Here is a 24,565-nt window from a genome sequence, read left to right on the forward strand (position 1 = left end):
CCAGCTGGAACCCTCCTCCCTAATGACCCCAGACCCCTTGCCTCAGTCCGGTGATCCACTCTGTAAGTTGTCGCAGGGGCCTTCCGGTGGGGGAAAGTGATTCCAGGAGTGTCTGGGCCTGCTGGAGTTTACCCTCCAGGGCCTGCAGGTCTCCTCCCTGGCCACCAGCACCCCAGCCAGGCATGCCCTGGCGCAGGGCGGCCACCTCATGGGCCACGGTGTCCAGATGCAGCTGGAGGGGAGCCAGGTGTTGGTCCCAGGAGGTGAAGCAGGGAGGGCAGGATGTGCAGTGTGGGAAGCTGCCTGTGGAGCCACGGGCACACGCCTGGCACCTCGGCCCTGAGATGCCCTCTCGGCAGCGGCAGGTGCCTGTGTGTGGGTCACAGCTGGGCGAGATGGAGCCCTGGGGGTCACAGGCACAGGCTGTGGGGAAAGACAAAAACAGGGCAGGGAGCAGGTGGCGTTCACCCTAGCCCCGCCTCCACAAGCCTAGAAGAGGAAAATCGCCCTGTGTGAGTGTGGTGGTCTCTCCTAAGCCACTGCTCGGACGGCCAGGGGTACTGGCATCTACCCTGGCCAGAGGGGCCATCCTGAGTGGCCGCCTTTGGGCAGGAAGACAGCCTGGGGCTCCGGGGGCTCTGCAGCCCAGGCTGGGGTCAGCTCGGGTCAAGACTGGCAGGTGGGGTCAGGAAAGAAGCACTCTGCATGTCTGCTCCACAGACCCACCTGACGTGGCCTTGCCTACACTCTTTCCCTGTAGCTGTTTTCACGACTGTTACTTTTAAGTTTTGGAGGAAACAGCCATGAACACGTGGTGCACTCCCTCAGGTTAAGCCCAAGGATCCCCTGCTCCTCCACTGCACCCCAAGGGCCCTGTCAGGACAGCCTCACCCCTGGTGGTGGTGGAGCGTGTGAACCAGCGCGCCCTGCTCACCTCTGCACTCCTGCTCCGGGTCACCCCAGTACCCATCCCGACACCGGGAGCACGTGCGGCCCCCAAATCCTGCCCGGCAGGGGCACTGACCCGTGACCTGAGGGAAAAGAGTGTGGCCAGTCAGTGAACCAAAGAGGGAGGGAGAAGGGCAAGAGCGCTCAGAGCAGCCCACTGGTGCCTCCCCTCGGCCCTGATCCCACCCCGGCAGTACCCACACTTGTGCTTGGCTGAAGGCTTCTCCCCTCCTTCGGCCTCTGGTCTGAGCCCCAGGCCTGCCCCAACTTTCCCACCATCCCCAGACGGGCCCTCTGGGTTCTCAACTCCTGACAGGCCCCTGTGTGTCCTGAGTCGGGTGCCCCACTGTCTCCACGGCCTCTGACTCCCTCCCTGTCCTCAGCAGGGACCCGAGAACACACTTCAGACCTCGTCTCCGTCAGTCACCAAGTGAATGGGGTTGGAACCGTGAGGTCTCAGGTCTGCTCACAGTTCATGTCACACAAGAGCACAGACACACAGCTCTTCGCAGCCCTGCACACCCCTGCTGGCGGTCGCATTAACACGCGCACGGGCCCTAAATCACACTGTGTCACAGGCACAGACATGCACTCACACCCGGCCACGGCTACGTGCTACGCGCAACACGGGCTGACTCACTGGGTGACACCCCGGCTGCAAAGTGTGTCGGGTGTGGCAGCTGCAGGGTTCACAGCCCCGGGGCCCCCCGAGGTTCCAGAAGAGGGGGGCACAGCGGCTACAGTCCCGGCCCAGTGTGTGGGGGCGGCAGGGGCACTGCCCACTGACCAGGTCACAGAAGCAGGCTTCAGCCCCAGGTGGGCACCTCACAGGGCTGGTGCCTCGGGGGTCACAGCTGCAGCCTGGGGACAGGAAGGGCTTGACAGGGGCTGAGGAATGCGAGTCCAACCCTTCCCTCCTTGGGACGCCCTCACCACCCCACCCACACACTCACGCCGGCAGCCCCCTGGGCGCAGGGCACTGCCGTGGAAGCCAGGCCGGCAGTGGGCACAGCCAGCACCGTGGCTGTGGTGCAGACAGCGCTGGCAATGTCCACTGTGAGGGTCGCAGGCGGCTGGGTCATGGGGATCAATATTGTTGTTGCACTGGCAGGGCCGGCATGGACTCCTTCTGGGGTCATCTCCAGGCCAGGGGTGCCCGAAGTAGCCGGAGGAGCAGCGGTCACAGCGGGGGCCTGGAGTGGATCAAAGTTGAGAGGGGGTTATTTTAGGTGTCTCCCTATACCTTTGAGGCCTCTGGGTCCCACTTAACCAGCCAAAAAGTCGGCCAGCCAGCCAGGAGGGCAGAGGATAGGATAGCCACATTGTGGCCCATCTTCTTGGCCTACAAGTTTCACACCTCTAATTCATTAAGAATGGGAACTCCTGGAACTTTCCAGGTGGTCCAATGGTACAGAATTCTCCTTCCAATGCAGGGGACGCAGGTTCAATCCCTGGTTGGGGAACTAAGATTCTACATACCCCAGGGCAACTAAGCCCAAGCGCCACAACTAGAAAAGCCCGCTCACTGCACCTACTGAGTCTGTGCACCGCGACAAAGACCCAGCACAGCCAGAAAAAAAGAACGGGAATTCCTTGAGGAGAGGAGCCCAGCCTGTAGCTCAAACTCACAGGTGGCACTGGCAAAGATTTGCTTTGTGGACCTAACAGGACTGTGAACAAGTGAGCGGGGCCATGGGTTGGTCACTGCCAACCGTGCCTCACCTGCATAGCCGGGTGCACAGAGGCACAGGACACGTCCATTGGTGCTATCCACACGGCAGGACGTCCCATGATAGAGGCCTGAGCCAGGGTGCCCAGGACAGGGGCAGGGCTGGCACCGCTGGCCTGAGCCCAGGGTGGGGTCTCCATAGTAGCCGTCCAAGCACCTGGGGGCAGAGGCACATGGAGCGGGGCCTGGCCCCTCATCCTGACCCCTTCCCAACCCTTCAGCGCAGCCTCACCTCTCACAGTGCCGGCCCGTGGTGGCTCCGTGGCAGTCCTGGCAGACGCCTGTGAGCGGGTGGCATGACTCGGCGTGTCCATTGCAGGCACAGGGCTGGCAGCGTGGGAAGCCCCACCAGCCAGAGAGGCAGCGGTCACAGCGGCGACCAGCGAGGCCCGGCCGACATGTGCACTGCCCGCTCGTAGGGTCACAGACGGCTCCGGCAGCCCCCTCGGGGTGGCAGCGGCACTCTGCGGGAAGTGACAGGGCGATCAAGCCACGTACAGGAATGACATGCTGGTCCCAGACCCCACACCCACGGGCCCTGAAGGCTCACCACGGCAGCCGGTGGGCCCGAGGCCAAATGTCCCAGGCAGGCAGCGGTCACAGGTACGACCCGTGATGTTAGGGCGGCAGGGGCACTGCCCCCCCAGCTGGGCACACTCGGTGCTCAGTGACCCCTGCAGGTGGCACTCACATGCTGGCAGGAGAAATGGCAAGATCAGATGAACCCCGCGGGGCCCACTGCAACCCCTGTCCTCCAATCCCCCTCCAGCCATGGCCACACGCTCACCGAGGCCACCTCCATGGAGCAGGGCTGAGATGCTGCAGGCGAGGCGGGCGCAGGCCTCAGGCATGCTTCGGGGTGGGCTCACTCTTGCTGCCTCCAGGCAGCCCTCCTCGTGAAGCTCCTGCAAGCGCCGCGGGGCCCCAGGGTCCACAGACCTCAGTCCAGGCAACTCTCTAACTCGTGGCAGAAGAATGACCTAGAAGGAGGGTAGAGGGTGGGGGGCAGGGGGCAGTAAGCCCTGTCCCACTCACTCCCACCTGCGCTGGAATTTCCGTTTGTACACACTGGCCATCACAGCCCCTTCCTGCCGCTTTCCTGTTTCTCTTTTGAGTCTGTTTCTACTTCGTCTCCAGTGGCCCCAGGGATTCCCTGGTGGCTGAGACAGCAAAGAATCTGCCCACAATGCAGGAGATCAGGGTTCGAAACCTGCGTCAGGAAGATCCCCTGGAGTAGGGAACAGCTACCCACTCCAGTATTCTTGCCTGGAGAATTCCATGGGGTCGCAGAGTTGAACATGACTGAGACTCACACACACACACATCAGTGGCCCCAAAGCAATGTAGGCAATGCCATCCTCACTCAGAATCACTGCAGCAGCCACCCTCTAATAGTGTCTTTCCTGCTCCAATCCCTTCCAGGGCTCCCACTTCCTCAGGACAAGCCCCTCCTCTGGCCCACAAGGTCCTGTGAGGCCTGGGGCCTGCCTGGCTCACCTTCTACCCTTGGCACATGCATTCCCCCCGCCTGGATCCTCCTCCCTCCTCTCTCCACCTACCTCAGTCCTCTTGGTGCAACTCTAGGCCTCCAAGACCCCCTGTCCCTGGGCCCACTGCACCCACAATGTCCTGCTATAATTTGTGTCTCCCCCAGATGTGGCGGGGAGCCCCTAGGATCTCACTGAATCCAGGAGGATCGTGCCCCCCTCAGGTCTCCGCCCCTCCTTGGTCCGCCACAGCCGCAAGGTCACGGAGTAGTGTGTTCCAGGTTCAAAGCAGAATGGTCTGGAAAGAACCACGGCTCTGTAGGGACCAGGGAGAGGAGTAAGGGTGGGCTGAGGAGGTCATGATCATGTGGTCCAGGAACGTTCCATTTCCACTATGCAGACATGAGGTCCAGTGTTTCATCATATGACCAATGAAGAAAGATCAAGGTGCTAAACCCTGCCCTGTTTTACATTAGGCCCCTGTTTTGAATATTCTGTGACATGTTAGCTTCCCTGGTGGCTCAGTGGTAAAGAACCCGCCTGCCAATGCACACAACGCGGGTTTGATCCCTGGGTTGGGAAGATCTCCTGGAGGAGGGCATGGCAACCCACTCCAGTATTCTTGCCTGGAGAAGTCCATGGACAGAGGAACCTGGTGGGCTACAGTCTATGGGGTTGCAAAAGAGTCGGACACGATTTATCAACTAAACATGTAACATGTTGAGCGCTTCCCACTTCGTTTGGGTATTGCTTCAAATGTGTTGGCTCCATAATAGGGTCTTGGTTTGGGGGTCACAGGGTCCAGCCTACCTGTGCCCATGGGTCAAGGTTGCCTGGAACAGCTGCTCTGAGGGCAGCGGATGGGCACAGCGGGCACTGCGGGGCTGCGACTGGGCACGGACCCGGACTAATGCCTGCCACACTTCAGGTGCCTAGAATCAGGAGCCAGCAGTCAAGGAGCTGCCCCGACCCACCACCTGGCACCACCCACCCACCTGCCTGGCAAGCAGGCCACTGACCTGGGTCTCATAGCGGAGGACGATGTCATAGTCCAGGGCGCGAGGCACTGGGGGTGCCGGCAGAGAGAGGCCAGCCCCGTCCACCACACGGGCGAAGTCTGAGCCCCTCCCGAGTGCAGAGCCAGCTCCCCGATGCAGGGCCGGGGGCTTCCCTGGGGTCTGGATGTGAGACACGGACTCCCAGGCCCAGACCATTCCAGGACTGAGGACACTCAGAATTTAGGTTCCCATTCCTCTAGATCCCAGCGACCCACAGCCCCAGGGCGTGAGCCCCTCCCTACTAAGACCTAGTGACCTGTGACCCAACCCTGCCCCTCGGAGTCCTTACCCTGGGCAGCTGGTGGCTGTACTGGGCTTGCCTGGCACGTTGGAGGGCACAGCGAGGGTCACGCTGTCTCCACAGTCGGGGCCCGAGCCACCCAGAGGAGGTCCCTGGGGCTGGGGTACAGTAGCGGGGAGCAGGCCAGGGGGCTCCCTGGGGGCGAGTTGAGTGTCAGTGTCCCTCCATACTGTCCTGGCTCGGGATTTTTTTTTTTTGGCCACACCTTGCAACTCGTGGAATCTTACTTCCCCGAGCAGACATTGAACCTATGACCCTCAGCAGCGAGAGTTCAAAGTTCTAACCACTGGACCACCAGGGAAATCCTGTCGTGGGAATATGGACTCTGTTCAAGTCACCAAACTTCCAACCGTGCTGATTCCACCCCCACCTGGACCTGCCTCACCTTCCTAACCCTGTCTGGCCTCTTCTTCCAACGAGCTCTCTCTGGATGTGCTCTCCCTGCCCTAAGCCCCAAGGTGTGAGCCTTGATTTCCCCCTGCCCCTGCTGGACACTCACAGGCAGCCGGGGGTCAGCAGGCCGGAGGCTCTGGCCACGCTCTGCTTCGGCAGTGGCCTGGTCGAGGGTGGCGCAGAAGTACCCAGACTGGGGTTCCTGGCAGCGGCGGCCATGCAGGTGGGGGCGGCAGAGGCAGAGGCCCTGCCCTGCCGAACACCTGGGCCAGAGTGGGGATGGGAACGGGACACAGTTGACTCCCAACTCTCCCCGCAGGACCCAGACCCCCAGGCCCTGCCCTGTACCTGTTGCTGTAGGCACCCCCAAAGTCACAGTCGCAGGGCTGACAGCCTAGAGAGTCACCACTCAGACCCCAGAACTCAGGCTGTAAGAGAGAAAGGTGGGTGAAGGAAGGAGAGGAAGATGTGGGCGGGGGGGCGACCTCAAGGTTTGAATGCTCTTCTGTGTCCATCTCGGAAGGCTAGAGGGGCCCCTGGTGGACTCCTGCACGGTTCCACAGAGGGGAGGTTCCACAGAGGTAAGAAGATGACAGGACCAGGAGTGAAATAAAAGTTAAAGGACTTATAATGTTCAATGGAGGCAAGAAGGGGATGCCCCGAGTGCCCCTTCAAGCACTTCTACTGTGAAACACCTTTAAACTCAGTGCACCATACTTCTGCCACTCCTTTTAACTGCTTTTCCTTCTTTGGTTACCAAAGCTTCCCTGTGCTGGCTCAGCTAGCCAAAGCGGCGCTGACTCTGGTGACCAGGTCAGGAAGTGGCACCGACCCACCTTCAAGGCTCAGTCTGCAGTCACACTTCTTACAGTCTGGGACTTGTCAGCTTCTAGAAGCTCAGCACCCCAAGTCAAGGTCAGATCAGAAGCGGGGGGGTGGGGGTGGGGTCAAGCCTCACCAGACAGCGGCTGCAGTCCCGTCCAGAGACAAAGCGTTTGCAGTGACAGGCACCGCTGGATGGATCACAGGCATGAGTGCTGGGGACGCGGCCCCGGGCGTCGCACCTGCAGGCTAAGGGCACACAGCTAGCTGTCAGGGTGCTACGAGACTGCTGAGGGGGCAGGCGTGCTATGAGGGCAGTAACTGGGGACAGAGCAAGGAGGACCTGGGGGTGAGGGTCACGCTGAGGGTCACTCACGCTGGCAGCCTTCTGACTGGCTGAGGCTCAGGCCATAGTGACCTGGCCGGCAGGAATCACAGCGCTGGCCCCAGACGTGAACTTTGCAGCGACACTGCCCAGAGAGGAGGCCCCGGGTAGCGTCTGTGTAGGCATCACACAAACCCCCTTCCAGGGCACCCACAGGGTCACAGTCACAGGCTGGATCAGGGGTCAGAAGTGGGCACAGAGTCAGGTCAGAGGTTATGTGAAGTTTACGGATCAGGGTCACAACTGGGATCGGGGATCGGAGGGCTCACGTTTGCAGGAGTGAAGGGAACGGGGGTCCTCCCGGGGGTCCCGGTGGAAGAAGGGCTGGCAGAGTTCACAGTGGCGCCCGGCTGTGTTGTGTTGACATGCATCGCACACACCTCCACTCATGTTGCCAGATGCGAGATACAGGGCCATGTCAAAGTGACAACTGCGGGCGTGCCCATGGCACTCGCATTCTGGAGCGGGGCAAAGAAGGTGGGTAAGGAGCGGGCTGACCCAAGGCAGGTGTGGCCGGACAGAGCACGGCATGGCACCTACTCTGGCAGGCGTGGGGGTGCCCAGGCTCTGCTGCCTGCCACGGGCGGTCCTGGTACAGGCCCTGGCAGCGTTCACAGTGGGTACCAGCGGTGTGGTGGCGGCAGACACAATGGCCATGTACCTGGCAGGGAGGAGGGCAAGATGAGTCGACCTGGTCCCCTGGCTTACCCTCCCACCAGCCACTGATGTCCCTCTGAGAGTACTCACCATGCCTTCCACGCTGGGTGGGGACCCAGGTGCGGGCCTGCACTCAGAGGCATGGCCGTGGCACAGGCAGCTGCCTCCAACCACTAGCTCATAGAGAGCATAGTAGTAGAAGGGGTGGCCCTTGAGGCCCCCCAGGGGCCTGTCACCCAGTGTGTGAAGTTTGGAGAAGTTCACACGGAGGTTAGTCACACGCAGGAGTTCTGGAGACACATGGAGAGCCCTCCAGTGCATAGAGGTTGTGATCCCTCTATGCCCAAGATAGAGCAGGAATTGCGGGGGGTTTCTCCCCTCTCTACATCACTGAAGCCACCTCCTCCAGCACCTTCGCTGTGCGATTCTCCCATCCCTATCCCCCTGAGTATACCGTTTTAGGATGACCACAGCCCAATGGTGATTTTCCCACCTCTGTGCTGCGTCAGACCTGCTATCACCCCGGGGCTGAGACATGAACATCCCACTGCTCCCTGGACACCCCTTTCTGGTATCTCTAGATACAGGAAACCTGCTTCCCCATTGCAGTAAAGGGCCCTGCTCCCCAGCCCGTCACTAGACTCAGACATCAGCTCATCACCCAGCTAAACCACATGAGGTATGTGTACTTATTGACTGCCCCTCTCATTTGTTATGTCCGCTCCAAGAGTTACCCTTTTGATCTGCTTCACTGAGCACTGCCCGGAAGATGCCTGGCCCACAGTGGGGCTCCATGGGTCCACGGCCCCCCTTTCTCTACACAGCTTAACTCAGTTACCAAGCCAAGGCCACCTCCTGTATCTCTTTGCCAGAGGTCCCTTTTCTTCTGATCAGAGGAACACACTCTAGGCCTTAGAAGGGTGAAAGGTGTGTGTGAGAGAGTGTGTGTGTGTGTGTGTGTGTGTGCACGCACAGTAGCTGGTAATAATCTAAGTAAGTCAAGGTGGGTGGAGATCGTAGAACATAGAGAAAAAGCCACTTTGGGGTTTGTCCTCCTGTTCTGGCCCTCTCCTGGCCTGGTTCTGGGCTGCCCTGCTGGGTTATTAAGTCTCTCCTGTCCTTTAACAAGATTTGCTTTATAAGGAAGAGGTCACACCCAGAGACGCGCTGGTGCCACCTGGCGGCAGCTTCCGGAATGCAGTAAACTAAGGCAGGGTGGGAGGGCAGACAGTGGACCCTGAAGGGGCTGTGATGGGGAACAGTGACAGAGGCTCACAGAGTGGAGAGTTTACAGGGGACGTGTGATAGGAGTAGAGATGGGGGATAAAGATTAGGCTGGCGGGGCCAGCAGTGATGGGGCCCACCGTAGGGCCTCCTCACAAAGGACTTCAGTGATGGGGCAGAAATATAAACTGCTACTCATGCTGGTCCCTGGGCATGGGGCACAGGTATGGGGAGCAGTAATGGGACATGGACGGGGAGCCATAACAGGGACCACGGTAGAAGACCAGGATGCGGCAGGGCTGGGAAACAATCGCTGGGGGGCTGAGCTGGCTTGCCTGCCTCTCTGCCCCACTAACGCACAAATTTAGGCAGGATCTCCCCTCCCACAGGCAGGTTTCTGGTTTTCCTGACACACAGGGAATCCAGGACTGACTGTGGGATAGTTACCCTGAATTTCCGTGTTGTTTGTGTTCTCCGCCAGAATGGTTGGGTCCAGAACTTGGAAAATTACCTGCGAAGAAGCAAGCCTGAGCCTCTGGCTTCATGCCAGGGCCCCACCCTCCTTCCTCTGGGCCTGACCTCTCCTTCAGTGGCAGGCTCGATGTCTGAGTAACGCTGGTCACAGACGAGGTCACCGACTCTGTGGCCAGGGGCAGGAGGGATCCCAGGAAAGAGGCCTGAGCAGTTGTGGGCAAAGTAGCGGTACACGTGCCAGGAGTGGCCGTGGTCCGCTGAGCGCTCAAGGAGCAGAGCTGCTGGGCGGAATGTCTGGGGACGAGAGAGGGTCCTTGGGTCACCAGGGGCACCCGTCAGTGGTCAGGATCAGGAGGCAGAGAATAAGCCTTCAGGGTGGGGCACTGGGTCACCTTGAAAGTCATGACGAGGTGCGTCAAGTAAAAGGCACCTTCTAGGTCCAACTGGATGGTGACATTCTCAATACCTGTAACCACAAGGGCTGCTCAGCGGCCAGGCCTTGACCCGAGCCCAGACCCGCACACAGGGGCACACAAGGACCCTCACCGCTCTCTGCTTGCCACCAGGTCTTTTTGCCATCAGGGTCACTCCGGGAGACCACATTCTCAATGCCATGGCTTTTCCCGTCCCGAGAGTCGCAAAAGCAGCAATTCTCAGAGTCCTGGAGAAGTGCCCGCAGAGAGTTACTCGGCAGGAAGTGCATGGTTGGCCCCCGCCCTCCTCCAAAACTTCACAGCAATGACCTGATCTCTTGCAGGAGCTGAACTTGCCCAAGAAAACCCAAAGATACCACCTCCAGAGGCCATAGCCTTCTCCCTACCTGTAGTTTACTGACAACACAGTAGAGTTCAGGGCCATGGAGGCCACAGGTGGAAGAGGTTCGAAGGCTCTGGACACGGCCAATAACCAGATTGCCAGTAGGTGGGTGGCAGTTGCCCCCGGAGCAGCTGGGTGGAGGCACCACGTCTGGTACCTCCTGGGCACTTGTTCTGGGAGCCGGGACTAGGAGGGGGCAGGGTCTGAGTAGAGATCCTAGGGGTACCCTCCCCCACCTCACCCCATCCCCCAGGGAGCCCTGGTGATTTCTCCCCCACCCCCAAAAGGCTCTCAGAGAAAAAGACCATCTCTCACCCATGGGTGGCAGCAGCAGCAGCAGGGCTAAAAGAAGGGGGCCTAGCCCGGCTGCGGCTCCTGGGCAGTGGGAGCCAGCATCAGGCCTGAGAAAAGGACGCAGAGTAGGCCCCTAGCTGGGCTGTCCCGAGGATCTGAATGCGGCCCTCGGTTTCATCCCCATACTCACATGGTAGCTGAACGCCAGGCTATCAGAGGCAGGGAGCATGCAGGGTGGGGCCACGGCGCAGCTGGGAGCAGGGAGGTCCCCAGAGCTGCAGAAACCAAGGGAGGCCGTGGCTGGGGACAGGATATTAATGGCGGCCACCAGATGCAGACGGAAGGTGGGGAGGAGGGCACACAGAGCTTCTCTGCTAGTGGGGCCACGGTTCAGACTAACCCGCACAGGCAGAAAAGACCTGATTCTCATTCAAATGAGGCTTCCACCCCAGCAGTGAAAGGCTGTTCTCCAGGAGCCTCTGGGGAATGTGTCCCCCTCCCCGCCAGCCCCAGACGCTGCCTTTCAGGCTGGGCAGCCAGTGAAGGGCTGGCAGATGGGCAGGGAGCTAGTTTTGTCCAGGGCCCAGGGCCCTGCCCCCTCTCTAAAGCAGACAGAACCGATAATGTCTGAAATGCACAAGGCCCTGTTGGAAAACGTGCTGAGGCTGGACCTGGAAACCGAGCGCTTGGAACCCAGGCGGAGTGCACGGAGAGGCAGTGTGCAAACTCTCCAGGCTCAGCAATCGCAGCACTCCACCCACCCGAGAGGGTCCTGGTCAGTAAGGAGACTCTGTGGCCCTACAACCCAGAGCCACCCTGACCTGACTCAACCCCCAACCCCCTGCCATCAACTGGGGAAATTCAAGACCCTCTCCTGGAGGGAGCAGAACAGAGAACAGGCAGTACTTCAGCCAATTTAGGCCTGGCCCTGCCCCAGACAAGCCCCGACAAAGCCCCAAGGTTTCAGCCACAGTAGACTAGGCCAGCTGTCTGCACCGCCCCTTCACTGGCCTAAAAACCTGCAGCTGCAAGCTGCCCCACGGAGCCACCTATTGTCTTCCTCCAAGGGACCTATCTGGGTAACACACCAGGGCAGCCCCAAGGGGAGGTGTCCCACTTCTGAGCGGCTCGGCCGCCCCCCTTTCACTCACATCCATGATGTTCCCCAGGCAACCAGGCCCCTCTCTGGGATCCTTGCTCCTGGGGCTACCTTTCCCACATGCTCAAGCTGGCCTCCCAGCAGTCACATACGCAAAAAAGACCACAAAGGGCAGGCAGGGAGACTGGAAGGTGGAAAGGTATAAAACGTGATAGATGGAACAATAAACATACAACTTGAATAACAACAAGTCACAGTGCGTTGCGCCATGAGACCACCCCTTCTGCCCGCCCACCCCACCCCACCTCCTCCAGTCTCTGAAAGGAGGTCAGTGGCCCTCAGGGCCCTGGAGAGGCAACCAGAGTCCTTGGGGTTGTGGAATCCATGCGCACTGCACACTGTGTCGCTGGCCACACACAAACAGGGCTTGGTTTCCCCAAACGTCGCTGTGTGAAGAAGTCAGGGTGCGGAGTGTGGCAGCAACGGCTGGAGTCGTACTACAGGGGAAAGGTTCACACGGAGGATCCGCTGAGCCTGCTGCCGCACCTCGTCGTCTGAGGCCAGTCTGTCCACCTTGATGGCCCTGGACTTCAGCAGCCTTGCCGTTCCAGGTCTGAGCTGCACCTTAGGGGATCGGGGCCCAAGCCGTGTTCTCTTCCGGGGAGGAAGGTTCTTTGCTTCCTCAGCTCTTTTCCTCTTCTGCCCCGCAGTCTCAGGGCAGCTTTTCCGGCTCCTCCTTGCAGTCCTGCCCTGAATAGACCCTTTAGGCCTGCCCCTGCCCCTGGGCTGGGTCCGAGCCACCTTGGCCTTGGCTCGCACAGCCTTGGCCTTGGCCTTGGCCTGCACTGCTTTGGCCTTGGCCCTGGCCCGCACTGCCCTGGCCTTGCTCCGAGCTGCCTTAGCCTTGGCCCTGGCCTGCACGGCCTTGGCTTTGGCCCGGGCCTGGGTGGCTGTGGCCTGTGTTTGAGCCACCTTGGCCTGGGCACGGGCAGCTTTGGCCTGAGCTGCTTTGGTGCCCAGAGCACTGCCATCTTTCATTCGTGGGCCATCGAGAGACCCAGTGACTTTGCAGGTCTTGCTCTGGAGCCCAGTGCCTTGTCGGGGTCCAGACCTGGGGCCTCTTCGAGCCAGACACTTGGGGCCCTTGCTTGTGGCCTTCCTGGGAGCTTTGAGCTGGGCATTCCCCAGCCTCTTCCCTTGACCTTTCCGCACCTTCAGGGCGGAGTCCGCAAGAGACAGCTGCAGTGATTGCCCCTTGTGTTTGGCACCCAAGCAGGCCACGGGAGTTTTGAGGGGAACTAGGGCCTCAAGGACAACGGAGAGTCGCATGGCAGGGTAGACACCTGGATAGAGGTGGGTGGGAAAGCCCACCGCCGCACCCTGGGCACGGCCGGCACTTGACTGCTTCAGGGAGCTCAGCAGCAGGTTGGTGGTAGCATGCTTGGCGAGGGCTGGGGTGGACGCTTTGGCCAGCCTGCCAGATAGTGGCATGGGGAGCAGCGTGGCCCGGCCCGCAGGCAGCTGCATGGCAGTTTGGGGAGCACTGGCTGGAGGTGATGTGGCAGCTGGGGTGGGGGCACGAGCCTGAAGTTTTGTCTGGCTTGGGGGGTTGGCTGTGCACGAACTATAGCCATAGACATCGCCGCTGCGCAGGATGGTAGGCTGGAAGCCATCATCCCGCAGGCCCTGCAGGAAGGCCACAAGCTGGGCCTCAGTGGCACTGAGATCCTGGCTCATGGGGTTGAAGACAAGCAGCGCTTCCTCCAGGGCCTTCTTCCCCGCCGTGGAGATCCGTGACCAGGAGTGCACAGCTTTCTCCTCCACATGCTGCACCACCACGCTCATGGCATTAGGCACTGTAGGTCTGCCTGGGGATCCAAAAACCAGCGCCTGGCACCTCCAAGGCAAGAGGAAGAGAGTTAAGAAGGGCACCACGATAGGGGCCAGGACAGGTCGACAGGTCAATCAGGGCCAGCATTCATAATAGTATCTCTGGACACACAGGGGCCTGGTCAGAGTGAGACAAGCACTCCGTGGAGCAAAACCTCAAGCTTCTCCACCTACCAAGGTGGAGTGTGTGTTGGGGGGTAGGTGGTGAACTCATATTGGTCAGTTTCTTCAGGATACGTGCCCATAATCAGACCATCCAACCTACTGCTGGGCCCCTGGAAAGATCTGAGTTTGGCCAAAATCCTAGTACTAAACTCAACACTGGGAATATAGGTAAATACCTCTGTCTGCGGGGAGCCCTGTACAGAAGGTAAGACAGAGATACCCTTAAGGTTCTCGGGATGCACACTGGCATACAGCCCAGCTTGCCAACAGAAGGATTCCCGAGAGGAATACCCATGTGGCATGTGAGTGATGAACAGGAAAGGGCCACGTGGAGACGGTACAAAAAGGGGAACAGCCAATGCAATGGCTCCGAAATGAGAAAGAGTAGGGCAAACTTGCTATAACAGGAATCTGTGATCAGGGCTGGGAGGGTCAGCTGAAAAAACCAGTGAAGGTAGTGCAGTACACGCTTTGAATGCTGCTTGAGTGCCAGCCTAAGGGCCCAGACTTACACCCCAAATTCATGACCATTTCTGACTTTCAGAGTTCCCAGCCAAGCCACTCAGAGGTACAATTCCTAGCACTAGAGCCATGGAGAGCAAGCCCAGAGAAAGAGCCAGACTCTCCTTCAACAGAACTGAAAAAGATGAGTAGCAGGTACTAATAAATTATCTCTAGACAATCAATGGACATGAGTTTGAGCAAGCTTCTGAAGATGGTGAGGGCAGGGAAGCCTGGTGTGGTGGTCAGGGAAGCCTGGCGTGCTGCAGTCCATGCAGTCTCAAAGAGTTGGACACGACTAACTGCCTGAACAACAACTAGACAATCAGGCAGCCTGGAGCCAGGCAGCCAGACCTAGAGCCCAAGGTCTGACAGTGGGAGCCACAGACTCCAAGTAAGATGCTTAATAAAATGGGCCCAAGAGATCTGAGGGGTCCTAATTAAGGCTTAAAAGTGCAAAATTCGATACTGCCCATTTGGAGCTTCTGGCAAGAGCCAAGTTGTCCCAGGCTTCTCTGAAGAAGCTTCAGGCCGTCAATCAGGACTAATCTCTCTCCCAATCCAGCACTGAGGGGTCCCAGAGGCAGCTCTGCAGCCGCACAGGAGCACTATAAGATCAGCTGGGATCAGGCAGGTCCCTGGGGCCAGGAGGTGCGTCTGTGCAGCTTCCTCCTCCACCCTAATGGAGCAGAAGTTTTCAGAACTCCCTGGAGGAAGTGCCCTGGGGCCCTTTGTTTGGAAATATTCTTGGATCCTCAGGTGTCTCGGGCCCTTCCCCTCTCCCGAGGCCATTCTCCAAGTACAGTCCTTGCACATGACTTTGGTTCTTTTATTCCCCCACCCCCACCCCCGCCAAAGGCTGTAGTTCCCAGAGCTGTGAAGTGTACAAAAAGGAGGGGACTGTTACCTCCATGTACAGATATTGGGGGTAAATTGTGGCTCTTCCGTCCAGGTTGGCCAGGGCCCTTGGGAGGGGTCTTCTGGGCTTTCCAAGAGGCTCCGGAAAACAGAGGCTGCAGCCTGACCCCTAACTTCTCAACTATCCCTGGGACCGTCAGGGGAAACTAATGAAAAATGCGGGACGAGAGCAGCCCCATCCAAGCGGAACCGGGGTAGAGTAGGGAAGATCAGGGCCCTCAGGTTGGGAGTTCGCGTTCCTGGTGCCCAAGCCGAGTTGACGCGGGGGACCTTAGAGACAGCGAAATGTACGAGCAGGGAGTGGGAGCTCGACCGGGTCGCACAGCCCCAGGGTGGGGTCTCTGGGCACGGGCTGGAGGGTGGGGGGGTCTCATCCCGGCCGCCGGAGGGCGCTGGTCCCGAAAGAGCCGGCCGCCCGGCCCACCGCCCTGCCGCCTCGCGGACGGCCCCTCCGCGGCGTGGCTAGGCCCACGGCCCCAACCTACCGGCGACGCCGCGGGGACCCAGGACGCGCCTCTGCGCCGCCTTCGCTGATCCAACATGGCCGCCTGCTGCGCACCGGAAGTCACCGCGTTTCCGCTTCCGGGACCTGGCCCGCCCTAATGACCCTTGACCCCCCGAGACCCCCGTTTCCCCCAAACTCTAGGGGCCGGACGAGTAGGAACCAGAGACGACTTCCTGGAGGAGGTGGCAGCAGGGGCCGCTGTAAACCTTTGGGAGCTTGTGCAGGAGTGTGAGGGGCAGAGGTGCTTTTAGAAGCCTATGGGCAGTCACAGAGGGTGTCTGGATGCTTCATCTGGGCACTGGTTATAGCCCTCCTCATTCCCCATAAAACCCCAGGATCCTCTGGCTACTCTTATGTTTCTGTGCCTATACAGAGGGGTCTGGGCACCTCTAAAGAGAAAAATACTCCACCCGAGGCCTAACCTTGTGCCCCTAAGCACCTCAGGGCTTCAGCCCTGATGGTTGGGGTCCCTTGTGCCTTTAAGCATAGCCAAGATATCCAGCAGGAAATGCAAACTCTCCTGCTCCTCTGGAGTAAATGCTTCTAGTCCCCTTGTGTTGGTAGAGAGAAGGGAATTGTGGGCTCTCAAAGGCCAGGGTCTCAGAGGGTGCAATCAGGAAGTCCCACCTTAGCACTCTCAGTCCCCAACTGTGGGTGAGTCCCATTTCTGCCCCATCCATGGTTGAGAATTAACTGTTCATTCTTAGGACCAATTCAGCCTCACCTTCTGCCCAAGTTCTCTTCCACAGCTTCTCCAAAGCCAGCAGAGTTGCCCTCTGTATGCAAGTGGGGCCAGGCCTGTGTAAATAGAATCCACTTCCATGAAGAAGCAGAGCCCAGCCTCCAGGGATGGCATGGGCCTAGATGTGTCCAGAAAAGAAGATACATCTCTGGTGATGTCCAGTCTAGAAGTCAGTGCAAAATGGAGGAAAAAAAAGGGTAGGTCCATCCCCAGTCTGTATCTCTTCCAGACGTTAGAACCAGGGGAATTGTATGGCTGAAGGAATGTGGTCTGGGGTACCTAGTTCTCTGAGGGGAGGCTGATCCTTCTGCCTCTTGGCACCCAATGTATCTGGGATGGGACTCTCTGGGATCATTCATCAGGACCAAGTCTGACTTGACCTAGACTCTGGTGGATGCTGACTGGGATCAGATGAGATGAGGGTGAAGAGACCACAGGGTCATCCCAGGATCCAGCCCTTGCTTTTCACTTGGCATCTTTTAAATGTTTATTTATTTGGCTGTGTCAGGTCTTAGTTGTGGCACACAGGATCTTCCTTGTGTCATGCTTTTGTTGTGGCACATGGACTCTCCAGTTATGGCACATGGACTTAGTTGCTCTGAGGCATGTGGGAACTTAGTACCCTGAGCAGTGATTGAACCTTGCATTGCAAGGCAGATTCTTAACCACTGGACCATGAGGGAACTCCCTCCACTTGGCATCTTTTCTAGCCCTGAGTGATGGACCCTAGACCCATATCCACCAAAGCAGAGATCTGGTGAAGATCTAGATGTGAAGGAGGCCAGTGGTCTTGAAGGGATCACCCCAGGAAGGAGTCTGTGTGCCAAGGAGGAAAGCTAAGGCTGGGTCTAGAGGAGCCTCTTCCTAGGGTGGGAGAGAAAGCAGGGCCTGTAAAAGACTCCAAGAGGCAGGACAAGCAACAGGAGAAAGCCAAGGTCACAAGGGGTGAAGCTTTGAAAATGCCAGCAAAATTTCAGTTAAGAAAAAGATCATAGCGCCCCTCCCCCATTTTTTATGGTGTCCCATGGTGACTTTGGCAAGACAAAGTTTTGAGGAGCAGTGATAGCAGATATAAGAAGGCTGACATTAAGGCAGTGGAACCTGTAAGAGAAGATGACTTCAAGAGTTTGATTGGAAGGAAGGGGACACTGGAGGGACTTTGGGTGCTGGGAGGTAGCTAAAGGTAGGAGGCCTTCATGTGCTTAATTGCTGGAAAGGAGAGGGGGAAGAGGCCTGGAAAGGGAATAGTGAGAAATGTGAGAGGGTGTGCAGGACAGTGTGAATACTCTAAGGAGGAAGGTACCAGTGGTTTGAGTGAGGAGCATGTTGAGAGAATGGAGTGGGAGGATGGAAGCCTTCTAGCCAGGATCTGCAACCAGCCTTGGCACCATTTCCCTGCCGGCCCTCTAACTCCATCTGCCAGGGCCTGAAAGGGACTGAATACTCTCTGGTCATGGAGAAGGCAGGCTAAGGTATTCATGCCCCGGAGCTCCTCTCAGCCCATTTCTGATGGAGGTTTGAGAATCAGTACCTTAGCAACCCTTGCTCTGATTGGAACAATAATGTGAGGCCCATGGTTCTACACTGGCTCCCAGAGTCCCCAGCAGGATTTGGTCCCAGTTGCCCACAGTGGGAACTTGCTTGACACACCCTTAATTGGCTGGTTTCCCTGTCTTCTTGCCACTTCCCTGCTGGTGCTTCTTGTCCTCATTTCCCACACTAACTATGTGCACTTGTGTCTCAGTCTCCAGGTGTGCTTCTGGGGAAAATGAGGCAGACTGTCTATAAAATAGGGACAGGATGGTAGCAAGCACAAACATCCATGAGGACCTCTGCTCTTAGGTGACCACTGACCTGTACAAATGGGCCCCAGCTCACAGACTCAGCCAGTACTCTTAATGCTCAGAAGATAGGATGAGCCAGGGTCTGGGTCTAAGGTAGGTTGGCCTCTGTCACACCAACTTGCTTTCGCCTGACCCCAGAGTTGGCTAGAGGCAGACACAGGACCGTGAGGATGGACAGTCACAACGTGCCTAGGGTCCCAGAGTAGCCCAGGCCTTAGGCCCCACGGGACAAGCCCAGAGTGACCTGCCTGGGAGGTCCGTGGCCTCTGATTCTTCATCCTTTGCTCAGGTACACTCCCCCACACGAACTGTCCCCACCCAGACCTGTGGAAGGGCCTGTCAAGGACTGAGGCTGGCACCTTCTGCTCCTCCACCCACGGCTAGCCTCGATGTGCATCACACAACCTCTTCTGTGCCCTGTTCGAGCTTGGGGAAGGGAGACCCAGCCATTGCCCACGCCAAAGGCCCAGGCCATTCCCTAAGAGGCCTCAAGGGGGCGCCGCCGCGAAGCCTGTCGTAGGCTCTTGTGAGCGCAGTAGCGGTGGGCGGGCGCCCGCTCCCTAATTCCCCAGGTTCTGCTGGTCGGCCCCTTCGCGGGTGCTCCCAGGCTGGGTCCCGCTCAGAACCGCCCGCATCCTACACGGGTCGCGAGGCCCATCGCCGCGTCCTTTCTCCCCGCCGCCCGAGGTCGGACCCCAAGTCCTGGGCAGGCCCAGTGTCCACGTGTCCGCTTGTCTGTTCACCCGTGTGCCGGTGACCATAGGTCGGTGCGCCCTGCTCCGGCCACGGCAGGTGCAGGGTTAAAGCAGGGGGGAAGGGTTTCCCGAGTCGGGAGGGGGGACGAGGGGCGGACCCCGTCCAGCCCCGCCCCGCGCCGGAGCAGAGCCTGAGCCCCGCCGGCGCCCGGCCTCAGCCCCAGCCAGAGCCGGCACCAGCGGAGCCAGAGCCGTGGACCCTGCGCCCGGCGGCGCCGGAGCCCCGGCCCGGTGAGTCCCGCGGGAGCCGCGCTCAGGGGAAGTTTGGGGCGCGGGGTGTAGAGCCCCAAGCACGCTTGTCAGGACCCGCCCCCCCGTCCCCCCACCTCCGCGTTACCCGAGCTGGAAGTTTGGGGCCAGGAGGCCCTGGCGCCAGGGGTCCTAGGAATATGGACCCCCCTTGGGAAAGGAGAAGCCTGGGAACTTGGGGATCAGCTGTAAAGTCCAGCTATCCATTCCTGCTGGCAACGCCCTGGACTCTGGGAACCTAGAGTCCAGTCAGTGCTCCTAGGTTCCCCAAATCACCTTCCTCCCCTTTCCGGACATCAAGAAGGCTGGTCTCTGGGGACCTGGCATGGGCAGACCCCTGAGGATAGACCTTGAGGGGAAATGTGGAACTCTGGCCTCCAGCCCCTCCCCTCCCGGTTCCACCACCGTGATATTGGTCTTTTGCCTAGGAATGGATGGACTCTATGGGATGATTCCCAAATGGGATGTAAGGATACCCTGGAGTCTGATCTTTGGCAGTAGGTGGGAGACCCCAATGGCTATCCAGAGCACCCTGGAAGCCAGTAAAGGGGAGGGTCCAGTCTAACTCCACCAGTGCAGAGCACCAGGGTGTGGACTGTTGAGGGGAAGGGAACCGGGCTGGTGTGGAAAGTCCTATCCTAGTTACTTTACCTCCCACCTAGACCTGGATTTAACTGGGGAGCAACTAGGTGAGGGCAAGGTATGGGAGAATTCCTCGAGCCCCAGAGGCAGTGGGGAAGTTGCCTGGGTAACTGGGAGACTGCCCTCCTTCCCACTCCGGGAGGGAATCCACATCAGTGTGCTAGCCAGTGGGGGTGGGTCCTCCCTCTGCTTTTCCCACCAGCAGTTTGGGGCCAGGGTGCTCATCAGTATCAGTGGCTCTGACTCTTCATTTTCCTTCTCTTCTGTAGGTGAAGACCAAGTCCCTGGACTGGCCCCACACTCCCTTATAGCCCCCGTAGAGTCAAGATGAGGCCCCATCATGCCCTTCACTGAGGCCTACAGCCTGAGCAGATAGCATGGCCTGCCACTGTAGGTGAACACCATGGCTACAGGAGGAGGCCGGGCCTTTGCTTGGCAGGTGTTCCCACCCATGCCCACCTGCCGGGTATATGGCACAGTGGCGTACCAGGATGGGCACCTGCTTGTGTTGGGGGGCTGTGGTCGGGCTGGACTGCCTCTGGACACTGCTGAGACATTGGATATGGCCTCGCACACGTGGGTGGCACTGGCACCCCTGCCCACTGCCCGGGCTGGCGCGGCTGCTGTGGTACTGGGCAAGCAGGTGCTAGTGGTGGGTGGTGTGGATGAGGGCCAGAGTCCGGTAGCTGCTGTGGAGGCCTTCCTGGCTGACGAGGGCCGTTGGGAGCGTCGGGCCACTCTCCCTCAGGCCGCCATGGGGGTTGCAACTGTGGAGAGAGGTGAGTGGCCTCCCAGGGAAGGTCCCTCAGGTGCCCCAGCAGCCTCCATCCTTTCCTGACCTGGTCCCTTTACCTTCAGAGGTTGGGTGGGAGCTGTACATTTTGCCTGGGTGCCCTGGACATGGATTTGCCTCCTGTAGCCTTCTGTACCTAGTTTTGAGCTGGGCCAGCAGCAGCCTTAACTGCGTTTTCCAGCTGTGAGCTGAGACTCAGAGCCCTGGCTAGCCGCCAGCATGATGGGAGGGCCAGGCCACCTCTCTGCCCCATTCCTCCTCTCTGAGAGACCAGAAGGGGTGGCCAAATAGCTCCCATAGTTATAAATAGTCTGGGAGGGGGGGAGGGGAGCAGGGCCTTGGCTCAGAGCCCAGCGAGTGCTTAAATTCCTCGCGCCACACAAACAAACCTGGGAGAGGAGATGGACAAAAGCCAAGCTGGCCTGGAGGCAGTTGCCATGGAAGCCCTTAGCTGATGGGCCATCTCCCCAAGGCCCTCAGACATGCCCCCAAGCTGACTCTGAGGGTGTCACAGGGCAAGAACCTTCTCTAGTGAGAGGACAGGGTACAAAAGTGCTGGCAGAAGGCTCATGGACAGCACCCTCATCCTGCAGGCCCAGGCTCCTTCTCCCAGTCCCCCAGCTGATCCCCAGAGCCCCCTCCCCAGTCTGAGCTCCCTGTTGAACAGATCTCCATATGGCCCCCACCTCTGGCTTAAACCGACCCCCAACCTTCTTCCCCCATGATAATTCCCACCTTGTGGCCTCTAGGTCTGACCACCGTCCTGCTTGGATGCCAGACTTGGTTGCCATAGCGTCTCCAGGGAGACGGAGACGGATTATAATTAGATCAACTGCCTCCTGCTCTTCACTTGAAGGGGCCCTGGCCAGAGTGTGGATCCTAGCTCTCCCATCCCCCACACCACGCAGGCAGGAGGGTGTCTGCTGCTAGAGAGGGGGTACTGTAAATAGGTGTGTCCCAGGCCTGACCAGGGCAATTGTCAGGGTGGAGGACTGTGGCCAGGCCCAGGGATAGTCTGTATTACTCTTTTCTCTGCAGATGGTATGGTGTATGCACTGGGGGGAATGGGCCCTGACACGGCCCCCCAGGCCCAGGTTCGGGTGTATGAACCCCGCCGGGATTGCTGGCTGTCGCTGCCCTCGATGCCCACACCCTGCTACGGGGCCTCCACCTTCCTGCATGGAAACAAGATCTATGTCCTGGGTAAGGACCTGGGGATGTGCCAAAGTGGCTTGAGGTCCAGAAGCTTCAAATGTATCCCTATAGGTTAGTCTGGGATGGTGGGACAAGAGCCCTTTTGTTGGGTTGAGTCAGGGTTGCTCTGAGGTGCTTTCGGTGGCCCTGCTGAGGCTGGAAAACCAAAGCCCAGCGCCAATGGATCTTCGGGGTTGATCCATGCTCTGGTGTGCACACAGCTGGGTATGGGTGGCTGGGGCGGGCAGTGGTGAAGGTTCAGCAACCTGGTAAAAGAAGGGCCTGCCAGGCCCACCCCCACTAGGGCCGCCTCCCAGGTGCCCCAATTCCATTGGCAGGGGGCCGCCAGGGCAAGCTCCCAGTGACTGCTTTTGAGGCCTTTGATCTGGAGGCCCGTACCTGGACCCGACACCCAAGCCTGCCCAGCCGCCGGGCCTTTGCCGGCTGTGCCATGGCCGAAGGCAGCGTCTTTAGCCTGGGTGGCCTGCAGCAGCCCGGGCCCCACAATTTCTACTCCCGCCCACACTTTGTCAACACTGTGGAGATGTTCGACCTGGAGCATGGTGAGCAGTGGTTGGTGTGGGCTACCCTCCCACTCTCCGTGGGCTGGAGGGGTGCAGAGTGAGTGAGGGGGCTAGCTCTCACCTCCTCACCTCTCCTGCAGGCTCCTGGACCAAGCTGCCACGCAGCCTGCGCATGAGGGACAAGAGAGCTGACTTTGTGGTTGGCTCGCTTGGGGACCACGTCGTGGCCATTGGGGGCCTTGGTAAGTCTCTGTGGGGCTTGGGGCAGGAGGGGAGCCCGAGACAGGAAGCAGTAGCCCTCTGCCTGAGTACTACCTCCTGCCCTTCTCTAGGTACTCCAGGGGTCAGGACTTTGAGTTATCCTTTCCCAACCAGTCAGTGGGTGGTCTACCTGGCTCAGCCTTTGGGGTGTCTCTCAGCACCTAACTGTGGGTTCTGCAGCAGCAGGGGCCCAGAAGATAGAAACAGGACAAATGACCACTGAATGAATGGAGAAGTAGGAGTGTGAATGAATAGATGAATGAGTAATGAAATGGGGGCAACGGGTAGCAAGACCCTGGGTATCCCGTCCTGGGGCAACGCATGCTGGGCCATGCTGTGGGCTCAGGGAGCAGACGAGCTACAGCCCCTGCAGCCTGTGCCCTTTACACACTCTGTCTCCTTCTGGCAGGAAACCAGCCGTGCCCCCTGGGCTCTGTAGAGGCCTTCAGCCTGGCACGGCGCCGCTGGGAGGCACTGCCAGCCATGCCCACAGCCCGCTGCTCCTGTTCTAGTCTGAAGGCTGGGCCTCGGCTGTTTGCCATCGGGGGTGTGGCCCAGGGTCCCAGTCAGGCTGTGGAGGCACTGTGTCTGCGTGATGGGGTCTGAATGCCTGATGGGACCTGTCCACAGGAGCAGTTCTGTGCCAGGAGCGGGTGTCTGTGGTTCCTTTCGCTGCTGAGAAAGCTCACTGTGGCTCTGTGGGATGAGGGAGACACAGGGCGGGGCACTTGAGACACTACCCCTGGGACGTGGGGGTGGCCTTCATCTTTAGCGCAGGACACACACACCCTTCTTCCCACCTTTACTCCCATCCATTCGTGGACCATGCCCAGCTCCACCCTTGCTCTGGAAACTACTGGGCCCTCTGACCAACTGGGAAGTGGGAGAAGGCAGAGTTGGCCTCCCGCCCCACGGCTCGGTGCCCACCTGGAGTTGATCAGGCCCACCCCAGTGGCTATTCCTGAAAACTCCTCGCTGTCAGCCTGCCCGGAAGGCCCCCATGGACCCAGAAGAGTTCAGAGAGGGCAGGAACACAGAGGGGTGTAGGCGTCGATGTGGGGACCTCCAGAGGGCCAGAAGAACATTGACTGTGGGCCCTTCACACTGCTGGCTGTGTGACCTCGGGCAAGTCACTTCACCTCTCTGTGCCTCAGCATCCTCATCTGTAAATGGGGACCTCGGGGACCTTCCTGCCCTGCCTACCTCACAGGGCTGTTGTGAGGACCGAGGGGGTTCAGATGTGGAAGTAAAAGTGCTGCTAACTCCGGCTTGTGGCCTCTGCTGTGGACTCTATGTTACCTATGTTACCCCTATGTTACCTATGTTACCCCTATGTCCTTGGCTCTCTTCTGGGGACCTCAGTTTTCCCAGGAATGAGGGTCTAGAGGAGCCTTTAGGATCTGGCCTCAGCCCTCAAAGGGTTCTGGTGTCTCAGCCCCACCTAAGCCTCTGGTCCTCTTCTGTGACTTAGGATGACCACCCTCTCCCACTGCCCTAGGTGTTAGAGCTCACAAAACAAATACCATAGAATTAAGATGACCTCCAGATCCATGTCACACAGCATCTCCTCCAGGCCTCTGCTCACCTCCATGGTGGTGGTGGGGGTGGGGGTCCAGTGGGGGTCGGGTCCCTCTGTCCTAGCTGTGGGGAAGCTGTCTCTTAGGCATGGCAGTGTGGCCACTCACCAGACGCCCTGGAGGCAGTAGTCTCCCAAAAAAGCAAAGCTGCCAGCCCTGGCCTCCTCCTCCAGTCTTTGCTGCCCACCAATAGGGGCTGCTGACTCTGCTTTCCCTGCAGCCATACTGACTGCAGGAGGTTCACGGTTGGGTTTGTGGCCAGAACGGATTTGGGGTCCTGGAACCCACCTGCTGTGTCCAAGGTAACCCTCATGGATT

The 24,565-nt window shown here is 59.1% G+C and overlaps 3 protein-coding genes across 4 annotated transcripts; 1 reads left to right on the forward strand and 2 right to left on the reverse strand.

Moving 5' to 3' along the window:
• Positions 1–13: 13 nt before the first annotated feature.
• LOC122424593 (laminin subunit beta-2-like) lies at positions 14–11,792 on the reverse strand. Its single transcript, XM_043442566.1, has 26 exons — positions 10,779–11,792; positions 10,610–10,695; positions 10,299–10,480; positions 10,025–10,139; positions 9,871–9,944; positions 9,584–9,772; positions 9,452–9,515; positions 7,871–8,070; positions 7,664–7,784; positions 7,393–7,581; positions 7,115–7,294; positions 6,875–6,987; positions 6,265–6,344; positions 6,023–6,179; positions 5,512–5,658; positions 5,184–5,342; positions 4,975–5,096; positions 4,360–4,480; positions 3,465–3,657; positions 3,228–3,371; positions 2,910–3,141; positions 2,671–2,834; positions 1,902–2,141; positions 1,589–1,809; positions 935–1,031; positions 14–423 (listed from the first exon to the last, which is right to left on the reverse strand). Coding segments are annotated over exons 1-26 (3,996 nt in total). The 5' UTR covers positions 10,781–11,792; the 3' UTR covers positions 14–19.
• Positions 11,793–11,877: 85 nt separating this feature from the next.
• On the reverse strand, positions 11,878–15,787 carry CCDC71 (coiled-coil domain containing 71). 2 transcript variants are annotated; one of them, XM_043442571.1, is made up of 2 exons: positions 15,647–15,787; positions 11,878–13,584 (listed from the first exon to the last, which is right to left on the reverse strand). In XM_043442571.1, exon 2 carries the CDS (start codon positions 13,530–13,532, stop codon positions 12,147–12,149), a length of 1,386 nt encoding a protein of 461 aa, XP_043298506.1. In that variant the 5' UTR covers positions 13,533–13,584; positions 15,647–15,787; the 3' UTR covers positions 11,878–12,146. The 2 variants fall into 2 exon arrangements, with proteins under 2 accessions (XP_043298506.1, XP_043298507.1); XM_043442572.1 differs by lacking the exon at positions 15,647–15,787 and adding an exon at positions 15,151–15,571.
• Positions 15,788–18,804: 3,017 nt separating this feature from the next.
• KLHDC8B (kelch domain containing 8B) lies at positions 18,805–23,938 on the forward strand. The gene is made up of 6 exons (XM_043442573.1): positions 18,805–19,238; positions 20,168–20,677; positions 21,730–21,894; positions 22,224–22,448; positions 22,550–22,651; positions 23,080–23,938. Exons 2-6 carry the CDS (start codon positions 20,302–20,304, stop codon positions 23,274–23,276), a joined length of 1,065 nt encoding a protein of 354 aa, XP_043298508.1. The 5' UTR covers positions 18,805–19,238; positions 20,168–20,301; the 3' UTR covers positions 23,277–23,938.
• Positions 23,939–24,565: the final 627 nt, after the last annotated feature.

The sequence above is a fragment of the Cervus canadensis genome, chromosome 22 (assembly GCF_019320065.1).
Source record: "Cervus canadensis isolate Bull #8, Minnesota chromosome 22, ASM1932006v1, whole genome shotgun sequence".
NCBI lineage: Eukaryota > Metazoa > Chordata > Mammalia > Artiodactyla > Cervidae > Cervus > Cervus canadensis.

Excerpts from the sequence above, each read along its gene's own strand:
- LOC122424593 (XM_043442566.1), bottom strand. Across the intron at positions 8,071-9,451 it reads AAACAACACGGAAATTCAGG|AACTCCTGCGTGTGACTAAC; the intron begins GTAACTATCCCA and ends ATGTGTCTCCAG. Across the intron at positions 4,481-4,974 it reads ACCTTGACCCATGGGCACAG|AGCCGTGGTTCTTTCCAGAC; the intron begins GTAGGCTGGACC and ends TGGTCCCTACAG.
- CCDC71 (XM_043442571.1), bottom strand. The coding sequence starts at position 13,532 with ATGAGCGTGGTGGTGCAGCATGTGGAGGAGAAAGCTGTGCACTCCTGG.
- KLHDC8B (XM_043442573.1), top strand. The coding sequence starts at position 20,302 with ATGGCTACAGGAGGAGGCCGGGCCTTTGCTTGGCAGGTGTTCCCACCC. Across the intron at positions 21,895-22,223 it reads AAACAAGATCTATGTCCTGG|GGGGCCGCCAGGGCAAGCTC; the intron begins GTAAGGACCTGG and ends TTCCATTGGCAG. Across the intron at positions 22,652-23,079 it reads CGTGGCCATTGGGGGCCTTG|GAAACCAGCCGTGCCCCCTG; the intron begins GTAAGTCTCTGT and ends TCCTTCTGGCAG.